At 36.1% G+C, this 12,413-nt stretch overlaps 1 protein-coding gene across 1 annotated transcript in view; it reads left to right on the top strand.

The window, feature by feature from the left end:
• Positions 1-324: 324 nt before the first annotated feature.
• The window catches only part of Il1rapl1 (interleukin 1 receptor accessory protein like 1), a 642,203-nt gene continuing 630,114 nt past the window's right edge, over positions 325-12,413 (top strand). Inside the window, exons 1-2 of the mRNA XM_059250756.1 lie at positions 325-349; positions 1,622-1,901. Of these exons, the coding sequence (XP_059106739.1) occupies positions 325-349; positions 1,622-1,901 (305 nt within the window). The remainder of the gene's footprint in view (positions 350-1,621; positions 1,902-12,413) is intronic.

Below are 12,413 nucleotides of genomic sequence, written 5' to 3'. Positions count from 1 at the left end.
TTGACACAAGTAGATAGCAGCTTAGACATAGAGCAAGTTCCAAGTCATTCTTGCTACACAATAACGATTTGTCTGAAAAACAATGCTCCTAAAATTTTCTTTAGGAAGTGGTCCCTTTGGGAAATACATAAAGCAAAACCTTAACCCTTAGCTTCTTGATTTTCTGCCACAGTTTCTTCTTTATACTTTCCTCAATATTCACAGAAGTCAGAGCAGTAACTGCTTACCCCTGTCTCTGGCTGTGAAACTGCTACCAGAGCTCAACTGAATTGTATTTTTTCCATATGGCTTAACTATGACATATTCATTTCTGAAGTTATCAGCATGGGTCTAATCAGTGAAAGAAATTGCACTGTAATTTGCACAAAATTTCTATCATAAATGATCAAATTATAGAGAATTACGAAATGTAACAAGGGATTCTAATACTAAAGGGATACACTAGTATCAAAGAAAAATATATTGCTCTGCCTGGGCTACCATAACATAATATAAAAACAGAGTGGCTTATAAAATGATAGCTTATTTCTCCCAGTGCTGGTGGCTGGGAAGCCCAATATCAAGGTACCAAGAAATTCAGTTTTAGTGATGGCTCTTTTTATAAGTGGCTACCTTCATTCTGTGCACTTACACAATGATCTCTTTGTGAGCCCCAGTGGAAGAAAAAACAAGCTTTCATGTCTCTACATCTAAGGGCACTAATCCTATCTGAAGGAGCCACTGCCTTCTGACCTCATGTAATTCCAAATACCCACACCTGATCCCCTCTCCAAACACCAGCATATTGTGTTGTTTCTTCTCTGATGTGTGCAGGGGAGGTGGGGGGGTGGCTGTACAAACCTTCAGTTCACAGTAAAAGAGGGTTTTAATTGATAGAAGATTGGTTTTCATTGTCCAAATCAACAAAATTGAACTTGCAAGTAATGGATCCCGTTAGTTTTCTATCCCTAGAGCAGAGATGCAAGCAGTATTGTAAATTTATTGCCTTGCTTAACTGAATGTTAGAAGTCACAGAGTTTCTGCATTAGTAGAGCTTGATGGTGATACAACTGCCCCTAAGGTTGACTAACAGTCTTTCTAAAGTTCTTGGGGGAAATATTCATCAAAAGATGTCTCACCTGAAGAATTGCTAAAATAAATTTGCCAAGCTACTGGGTACCACTCACTTCAGGAGTCAGGTGCTGGGAGAGCCATGTATGCTGCAAAAACCTGCCAAGTAATGCTAGAACAGCAACGTCTCTCCAGCCCCCTCTACTGACAAAGCTTCAATGCTGCAGAACAAAGGGAAATATTTTAAAGGCCCAGAATTATTTTTACAGAGCATGCTAAATAGTATATTTATAACTGAGTAACAATAAATAAGTAATGAGCTTAGTGATACAAACTAAAACTAAACATTGGAAAGAGCAAGTAAACAATGCACTGTTTGCCAGCAGAGTAAACTACTTTTAACGGACAATTCTCAGTGTTATTCATCACTGCGTATCCTCTGTGTCTAGAATAAATCTGACTCAATGCATATGCTCTGTAAACATTTAAGTGAATGAATGAATGAAAAATGTGCTGCTAATTCTTTTCTCTAATGGTTTTCTTCTCTTTCCTTCTCTCTTTATTACTGCAGCTGATGGATGCACTGATTGGTCTGTTGATATCAAGAAATACCAAGTTTTGGTGGGAGAGCCTGTTAGAATCAAGTGTGCACTCTTTTACGGTTATATCAGAACAAACTACTCCCTTGCCCAAAGTGCTGGACTCAGCTTAATGTGGTATAAAAGCTCTGGTCCAGGAGATTTTGAAGAGCCCATTGCCTTTGATGGAAGTAGAATGAGCAAAGAAGAAGACTCCATTTGGTTCAGACCAACACTACTACAGGACAGTGGGCTTTATGCCTGTGTCATCAGGTACCTTTTAATGAAATTATTATTCACTCTATGAAACTACATAGTGTTTTCTAATACTTAAAGCTTTCTGCTGTCACTTTCAACTGTACATATTGTCTCAATATTTGCATGTGTTGCCATGTACTAAAATTTAGAATCTAAATCATAAAAAGATGGGATTGGAATTTATATTGAGACATTATTTCAAGCTTATGGAGAAAAGAGATACCATCTGGGTATCTACTTCTGTTGCCAGAAATTACTAAAGACTATGAAATAAAATTTATAGAGGAGGTAAAATGTTGCAAATAAATTGTAAGCAAAGTCTTGCAGAAAAGATGCATAGTTTATTGCTAAATGGGCTGTAACATTTTGTTATTACCCTTCACAGACAGACAGAGCAGTGACATCTCCGGTTTATGCACATCTGCAAAGATGGTTTAGGAAATAGTGGTGTGTGTGTGTGTGTGTGTGTGTGTGTGTGTGTTGCCTGTGCACACACAGAAAGAACAATAATCTTGCCATATTAGGGAATATAAAGGTTCTGTTATAGAACATTTTGTTAATGACAATTACCAGTCAATTACAAAAACCCTGAGTCTCATCATGAGGTTTGCAGACAAATGGATGGATCTAGAAAAAATCATCCTGAGTGAGGTATCCCAGACTCAGAAAGACACACATGGTATGTACTCACTCATAACAGGATACTAGATGTGGAACAAGGATGACTGGACTGCTACTCACATCACCAGGTAGGCTACCTGGAAACCAGGACCCCAAGAAAGACACAGGGATCGCCCAATGACAGAGAAATGGAATGAGATCTACATGAACAGCCTGGACATGAGTGGGGGTAGTGAAGGGCGAGGGTGGAGGGAAAGAGAGCTTGGGTGAGTGGGAGATCCCAGCTGGATCAACAACAGAGTGGGAGAACAAGGAATAGGAGACCATGGTAAATGAAGACCACATGAGAATAGGAAGAAACAAAGTGCTAGAGAGGCCCACAGAAATCCACAAAGATACCCCCACAACAGACTGCTGGCAATGGTCGAGAGACAGTCCGAATTGACCTACTCTGGTGATGGGATGGCCAAACACCCTAATTGTCGTGCTAGAAACCTTATCCCACTACTGAGGGATCTGGATGCAGAGATCCATGACTAGGCCCCAGGTGGATCTCTGGGAGTCCAATTAGCGAGAATGAGGAGGGTTTATATGAGAGAGAATTGTTGAGACCAAGGTCAGATAAAGCACAGAGACAAATAGCCAAACAAATGGAAACACATGAAATATGAACCAATGGCTGAGGGGTCACCAACTGGATCAGGCCCTCTGAGTGGGTGAGACAGTTGATTGGCCTGATCTGTTTGGGAGGCATCCAGGCAGTGGCACTGGGTCCTGTGCTCATTGCATGAGTCAGCTGTTTGAAACCTGGGGCCTATGCAGGGTCGCTTGGCTCGGCCTGGGAGGAGGGGACTGGACCTACCTGGACTGAGTCCACCAGGTTGATCTCAGTCTGTGGGGAAGGCTTTGCCCTGGAGGAGATTGGAATGGGGGCGGGCTGGGGGGAAGGTGAGGGGGGCGGGAGGGGGGAGAACAAGGGAATCTGTGCCTGTATGTAGAACTTAATTGTATTGCAAAATAAAAATTTAAAAAAAAAAGAAATGGATATTAAAAAAAAAAACCCTGAGTCTCCATGGGCAATGAGCAAAGTTAGTAACAAGTTTTTGTTATTATCCTTAAAGAAATCAATTGCATAGTTATACATATTTTCAGCCTAGAATAAAGGATATGTAGTTTACTTAATAATAATGCATTAAAACAGTATTCATTTAACACATTAACAGTTAAAAAAATCTCAGTTTAAGCATGTTTAGCCCTTCATGGACTGTGAATCACACTCTACGTGAATGATAGTGGATACCATTACAAAGCTGATTATAAGGAAGGAAGGTGTGTTTAAACCCATTTATTGACTTTTCTGAAATTCAGTGTTTTGCTATATAATGAAAACTTTTTAAAGTAGTCAACTCTGAACTTTGACAAAGTCTCAAAATTACCTAATATTTTCCTCTAATTAAAATTCAGCTTCTACTTCTGAAATTGTGATTAGCACTAATCTATTGCTGAAGTTTTCTCCGGTCCTGCCCAGCCCCACGGACCCCACAGCTGCTTATAAAATAATCACTCAGAAGCTTATATTAATTAAAAGTGTTTGGCCATTAGCTCAGGCCTACTACTGACTAGCTCTTACACTTAAATTCAGCCCATTTCTATTAATCTATATGTTGCCATGTTTTCCGTGGCTTTACCTGTGTGCCATTACATGCTGTTCCCTAGATGGCAGGCTGGCATCTCCTGACTCAGTATTCCTCTTCCCAGAATTCTCCTTGTCACCTTGTCCCACCTATACTTCCTGCCTGACTACTGGCCAATCAGTGTTTTAATTATCAACCAGTCAGAGCAACACATTCACAGCATACAGAACATCCCACAACACCTCCCCTTTTCTGTCTAATCAAAAAGGCAGGGTTTAACTATAACATAGTAAAATTATATATAACAAAACAATTATCAAGCAAGAATTACAGTTACAATATCTAGTCTATTTATAATATCTAATCTATTTGTATTTGGCAAAATTAAAGAAGATATCCTATCTATCATATATTTGTGTGTCTAAGGTTTCATACCTAACTTATCTTTTATCATAACTAAGGAAATTATAACTATCTAGTCTTCAACTACATCAAAGTCCTCAGAAGGATATACTATTACCTGAGAAATGGGAGAAAGATGCAAGCAACTTTCAGGAGTCTTGAGAGAGTAGACGGTGACAGATGGCACCCTGGACAGTCATCCAAAGTTCCTCTGTAAAGTTGGGGCATCTGTCTTCAGCCCACAGGCCTAGAGTCTCTCAGTCACTTTTTCTGTGTCCTGTATAATGTCTGGCAGTTTTCCCTGTGAAGCAGGAACCTGAAGGACCATTTTGCCAAGCAAAGTTCAGTGGTCACCTTCCCATGGGTCCTGCATGTCCAGTTGATATATTTTTTTCAAGCAGTCCAGGCAAGAACAGTTTCTTGCCCAAATGGCTATTTTTTCCAAGAAGAAGATAAACTCCATATAGAGTGTCTTCAATGTCCATCCTCCTCTCTGAAGTAAATCTGGTACTGCCAGGAGCAGACATGTCTCACTGTCCAGAAAGTCTAAATTTTTAAAACATTTTAAATGCCATATTCTGTAGGTCTTTGGAGTGTTTGAAGATTACCCACCTAAATGAATTATATCTGTGTATACCTAGAAAACTTAACATGACTATAAGTTTGATTATCATAGAAAACTATTATTCTGTATTTCTTAACTATACATTAAAATTGAAATGAGTGACATAAACATAATACCTCCAATGAGAGTAGAAATATATATACAGTATAACAAAATTAAGTTTAAACTTGTATCAATAAACTAAAATCCAAAACAATGTAAAACATTTGTAAACAAGCTGTTGCTCTTTAAAAGTAGGTTAATTAATCTACCATTTCATCCTATCATATTTATATCCTATCCACCATTTTTTTAGAAAGAGGTTTGTATTTATAATCAACCCTCTTTAAATAAAAATAAACATTTATAAATAATATTTTGGGAATTTGGGTGTAGCTTCTCATACTACTTCCTGCTGGATGAGGGCACTATATTCTTATGGGGACATAAAGAAAATTTTAGGATTATGGAGTAGTCCGTGAAGCTGTATTGTCTGAGTCAGTTGCCTTGAAACCATTCTGGATGTTGGATCATCTGGGCCATGATGTCATTGGAGACCTTTCAGGGGGTCTTGGCTGGTCAAACCTGATATATCTTAATCTGGAACAAATCCATAGCCTCTTGTTTCCGGTGGAAACAAGAGCAGAACTGCGACATATAGATTAATAGAAATGGGTTAATTTAAGATATAAGAACTGGATACCAAGAAGCCTGAGTCATTAGGCCAAACAGTTTTAATTAACATAAGCGTCTGTGTGTTTGTTTGGGTCTGAGTGGCTGTAGGTCCAGGAAGGATTGGAGATAACTCCAACAACACTAATCACTGCTGTGTACTAAGAATCACCTTTACACTGTACTGTAGCTTATGCTGAACCATGGCCAAGGACATGTTAGTATGATAAAATACCTTAAAATCGTAAAAGAGTTACACATAAAAGAATCAAAACACAAAACATATATTAGAAGTTAAAGAAATATAGGTGAATGAATGTTGTAACTGAGAAAGGTATCTAATAACTTTCTGAAAGAACAAATGTACCTTTCTTGGGCAAAGCTCATTCTCTTAGATTCTAATGAAACTTTTACAATCAGAAATTACTTTTATCAGAAATAGAGGTTTCCTGTGGGTATTGATAAATGATTGCCATATTAATATAGGTAAAGAGGACTATTTAAACCACCTGCTTATGTTGGACTATCACTTAATTTCATATTTTCTATATGTCATGTAAAAAATTCAGGGGACTATATAAAACACATAAATGCAGGGTCATCATTCACCTGAAATTAGTCATGTCAAATTGCATTGCAACACTCATTTTCATCATTTGTTGTTGACGGTAAAATAATGTGTCACATTAGTAATCTGAATTTCAAAAGCACTGACCTGCCATTCCTTTATATGTTCAAATATAACCTCTGATCCAGTCCTTTGAGAAATTTCAATAAAATGACCCCTGAATTTAGAGCTGTAAGAATGAATGAAAAGTTGACAATTTTCCAAAATGATGGCATTTGCCATCTGTTCATATGTCTACATTTTAATGGAAGGTGAAACTGAAAGGCAAAAGGCTTAAAGTTTAATGTGTGTCAAGCAGCATTCAAGAGGAAGTGACAAAGTAAGGAAATAGTAACTCTTGCCACTAAAATTCAAGCAGGCAATTGATTTGCAGCTCATGATGTCATGGCTTCCTTTTCCAATTTGGAGAAAGGTACTAAAAATCTTTATAAAGAAGCATTTAAAACAACATGACTTGTTGTTGATGAGTTCAGACCTAAGGGTTGTTAGTTGAGTCTCTGACATTTAGATGTCAGGCAGGTCACATACTGTCATGATTAGTTTTTGAATAATCCACTAGCAAAGAATTTTAGACTTTTCAAAGCATTAGCTTCTAAGATAAGCTTTCAATTTTTCTCATAAGTGTATGGTATTAACTTACCAATGATATAGTTTAACAAACCTTATGCATAGCTAATTCATATTTATACCTAAATATGTGCAGTGAAGTATTGTAAGTCACAGAAATATCTATGATTACTGTTACTATAATGAACAAAAGTTTCCTTCACCTTTTGAAAGAAAAATACTACATAGTTGCTTGAACCATATAAAGCATTTTTATTCAATTTTCCCTTATTTTTATTACTGATTTTATAAAATGAATGAAAGAGAATCACAGGTTTTTTTCTATCATTACCACTTACAGAAATAAACATACGTTCTAAAAGAATACAGATTTTCATGTATTCCTGACCTCCTATTTTTAATTCATCACTTCAGAGTGATGAATTAGAAGTTTCTTATACAGAGCTGGCCAGCACACATAGAAGCATTCCAATGCCACAAATGGTGGCATATTGTGGATCTATGCTTTTTGTTCAAACGGTAATTCTGAATTAATTACAAAATTATATATAAATGGCAAAGAGAAATAGCGTACAATGACATGGTAAATTCTTTCCCAAGGTTTGTTCAATGGTGACATTTTTCAAAACTGTGGTCCAATATCATAATGAGGATAATGGCATCAAGGCAGTCAAGGTATAGAATAACACTACCAGTTCAAGGAGCTCTCCTGTTCTTTCATAGCCATGTTCTTTCTATGTAATATTACACTCAAAATGGAAGCCATCATATAGTATATAATCTGGAATTGGATTTTTCATTCAATATAACTCCTTTAAATTCCATCCAAATTGTTGCATTTCCTTTTATTCCTGAATAGTCTTTGTTGGTTTATTAATTCACTGAATGGCATCTGGTCTTTTTCTGATGTGAGGCAGGTAAAGCTAAAACTCTCGCCTCAGTGGTAACCCACTCCTACAATGTTAGCACAGTGGGGATTGTTTATTTAGTGGCCAGACTGGGTTTCATAAGGAAACTCTATCTCAGAATCGCAAGCAAACTAAAACAAAACAAACAAAAATACCTATAACTTTTTAAAGTGAAAATTAGTTTCACTTTGTATGACATAAATATGCAAGAGTAAATGTGAGTGATAAGAGTGTCATGCAATAAACACAAAAAGAAATCTGTCATACTAGTTTTCTTAGTTACTTTCCCATTGCTGTGAAGAGACCCTGCAACCAACACAACATATAAAAGGAAGCATTTAATTGGGGATTTGCTTACACTTTCAGAGGTTTAGTCCATGATCATCATGGTGCTAAAGCAGTTGCTGAGAGCTTACATTTTATCTGCAAGTTGGAGAAAGAGACAGAGAGTCTGGGCCTAGCCTGAGGTTTTGAAACCCCCAGTGGTACACCTCTCAACAAAACCACACCTCTTAATACTTTTCAAATAGTACTACTTCCTGATAATTAAGCATTCATATGGGGGCCATTCTCAGTCAAACCAGCACACTAGTTGACAAAGTGACTTTACCATGTTCCTACTGGCAATGCACAGGTAATAGAGTTCATCACTGATTGTACTATTTTTTTCATTAAAGACATTCTGGTAGGTTTCTTGTGACATCTCATTATGATTTTAATTTTCATTTCTCTAATAGTTAATGATGGCTAACATCTTTATGTGTTAATTCACCGTCTCTGTCTTCTTCAGTAAAATTTCTGTTAATGCATTTGTCTATTATTTTATAATTGAATTGCATTTGTCTTCCTTGCTGAGTTTTGAAAAATCTTTGAATGCCTAGATTCCAGTTCCTTTATGAATATGTGATTTGCAAATACTTTCTCCACATCATAGCTTCATTCTTCATCATTTTAATGTCCTTTGCAGAACAAAGTTTTCAGTTTTGGTGATGCTTGTTATGAAGTTTTCTATGTATGGATAATACTTCTCATGTGAAGTGAACTTTTGCTTCTACATGATTCTTCTTGATTTTTAAATGTGCAATCTTTAATGAATGCCAAACGTTTTATTGCTACATACATTATTACATTTATGACTTTGATTCATTTTAAGCCAATGTCTATAAAAGACGTGAGCCTATATTACAGTGCTTTTAGTGTGTAGACATACGATAGACCTAAATTTCTAATAGAGTGAGTCCTCCTACTTTTCAAAATCATTCATTTAAAATATGCTCCCAAGTTATTATAGTTATTTAGTTATTGTACGGTTTAGTATTATCCATGAAAATGTTAACATATTCCTATCCACAGAAATTATCCCTGTTATAATTTTATGGAGATTGTGTGAAATTTATTAATTGATTTAAGAAAAACTCATGTCTTAAGTAGGTGGAGCCCTGGATCAATGAATCCAGTAGGATTTTCTATTTATTTAGGTCTTTCTCTTTGATTTCTTTCATGTATCTATTATAAACATCTTAGTATTTTATACCTAAGTATTTCCATTCTTTGGAGTATCGGTAAAATACTATATTTTTATTTTGATTTCAGTATGTGTATTTTCAAATATAAGAATATGATAACCTTTTGCTAACAATTTCTAAAATTATTATTTTCTTATTGTAATGTGCTCTTTACAGTATCTAATTCCTTTTCCATTCTCTTGAGTTTCCAATTGGAGAATCAAATGATTCTCATTTAGCATTTATACTACCTATTAAATATCTATTAAAAAGTTCTTTGAGAAATTAATTTACTTATTCAATCATATAAAAATATCTTCAGAAAATTTTGTGAAATAATAATCTGCTGATGTTAAGATACAAAGATTTTAAAACTTTTCTCCATTCAAGTAGTTTGCATAAGAGAAAATAAATCTTCAATAACTTGTGATAGATACTATGAATATAGTTTATAGTATTGTATATTTTCCCTCTTACAACTAAAAATCTGTATGTAACATGAGAAAATCACCTAATATATGTCTGAAAAGTCTAAAAGACTTCTTCAGTGACATGGAAATGCAGTGTGTTTTTTTCTAATTTATTTATTTTATATCCCACCTGCAGTTTCATCTCCCTCCTCTCCTCCCATTCCTTTCCCCCACCTCCCCTCTGTGCCCTCCATCCACTCTTCTTCTGTTTCTGTTCAGAAAGGGAAAGGCCTCCCATGGGTGTCAACAAAGCATGGCGTATCAAGTTGTGGTAAGACTATGCACCTCCCCTTGTATTTAGGCTAGGCAAGGTAATCCAGTATGAGGAATAGGTTCCCAAGAGTCAACCAAAACATTAGGGCAAGCCTTGCTCCCATTGTTAGGAGTCACACAGAAGACCAAACCACAAAACTGTCACATATCTGAACAGGGTCTCCTAGGTCCATCCCAGGCAGGCTCTATGGTTGTTAATTCAGACTCTGTGAGTTCCTGTGAGCCAGATTAGTTATTTCTGTGGCTTTTCTTGTGATGGCCTTGACACCTCTGACTTGTACAAGCCTTCCTCCCTCCCTTTGGCAGGATTCTCCAAGCTCAATCTAATATTTGGCTATTGGTCTATGCAGCTGTTTCCATCAGTTACTGGATGAATGCTCTCTGATAACAATTGGAGTAGTCACCAATCTGATCACAGGAGATGACCAATTCAGGCTACATATCCACTATTGCTAAGAGTCTTAGCTGGGATCATCCTTGTAGATTCCTGGGAGTTTCCCTTGCACCAGGTTTCTACCTGACCCCCAAAGGCCCCCTTTTGGGAACCATACAGCTTACTCTGTATAGATTAATGCACAGATTTTTACTTTACTTAATTGCCTGAGATTATTTTCTGTGGTCTACTCAAATAATACATACTGATTTCCTGACAAAAATATAGTTTTATGTTTGTTTTTTCTCTACCTGCCCCAAATTGCTTAAAGATCATTATTATAATGACCAATTGTGAGTAGACGACAACTCATAACACAATGACTTCAAACAAAACATATTGTACTTTAACACTATTTGCAATATAGACAGAACTCACCTTGATGTGCTTACTGCCATAGTTACTTGTGGCTGGGCCTTTTCCACATATAGATTTTCAGAACCTTTTTCTTTGTCTTCATGTGGTCTTTCCAAGAGGACAACCATATTTCATATAATGAGTAAGAACATGTAAGCTTTTCTGACATATTTGCTTATCTCATGCTTACATACCCTTGAGCCAAGTCTAAAACTAACTTGTGAACATCCTTCACAAGGGCTTGTATTCAATGAGATTTGGAAAACTTTCAGTGTCTACAAAATAGCACTGGGCTAGAATCTACACTTGAGATCTTCTAAAAATACTCATCCTATTCCTTAGTTGATCTCCCAAGTCATATTATGACATCAGGTTCTGATTAGAAACCTATGATCACATTTCCTATGTCAGTTCTAGATGTAAATGACTTTTCCTATAGTTAGTTCAAACACAGTTGTTTAGGGGTAGCTTCTCATAATTCTAATCTCAAATAAGAAGACATGTCATACTCTTATATTTGGGGCCTGCAAAGATGACACAGCATAGTATAACTAAACTAAGTAGTTCCATTTGAAATAGAGGAAACTATTTGAAATAGATGGGAGGTACTGAATAGTCACAGCCCATAGAAATTGTATACTTCCATTAAGGCATGTCACTGGTTCCTTGATAAGGTCTATTCTGCTTGATAGAAGTGGTTCTCACTGGCTGTTTGGTCTACTTCCTTGCTTTACAGAAAATTGAAGGATGCACAGGATCATTTTCAATCTGAACTTTTATCTGTTCCTCAAATCATAATTTGTAATTACTTAAAATTCTATGAGCCATCTATGTATTAAAGTAGAACCTGATATATTAAATATATACCACAACTAGAAAAAAATCTTTCCATGGCAAATAGCATTCCACTTTGATATTGAAGTCCTAATGCATCAAAAAAAAAATCTTGAACATCTTTGGGGTAGCTTTTTCAGTTTGACATATAGACCTTCTTAGCTATCTTCTCCTAGTGAGAGAAAATGTACTGTACTCAAAATGTGTTATAACTGACATTCTTAGCCTTCAGAATCCATTTGAACTGTTTTTCAACAAGATACACTCATTGCATATGTTTTAAATGAAATAATGAATTTGGTTAAAGTTCCATAACATACCCTGGAGAAAATACTACTGTAGACAAACTCATACTACCTTATGATTCCAATAATTACTCATGGAAAAAATAAACCCAATCCTGGTATCCTTGATTATAGAAAAGCATTTAAGCCCATATAAACTAGACCTTTGGAAAAAGAGCAAAATATAAGTGAAAGATTTAGTGAAAGGTTTTAAGTCTTTAGTGGATGATATATTGAAACTGCAGAACTGTAAATCAGGCATTATTCCACCACTTTTTGATGAGAAAATCTCTTGTCATAACAGGCTTCAGTGAGATTTTCCAGTTACATAACTC

This window comes from Peromyscus eremicus, chromosome X, assembly GCF_949786415.1.
Source record: "Peromyscus eremicus chromosome X, PerEre_H2_v1, whole genome shotgun sequence".
NCBI classification, from domain to species: Eukaryota; Metazoa; Chordata; class Mammalia; order Rodentia; family Cricetidae; genus Peromyscus; species Peromyscus eremicus.
This window is presented reverse-complemented; position numbering and strand designations above follow the sequence as displayed.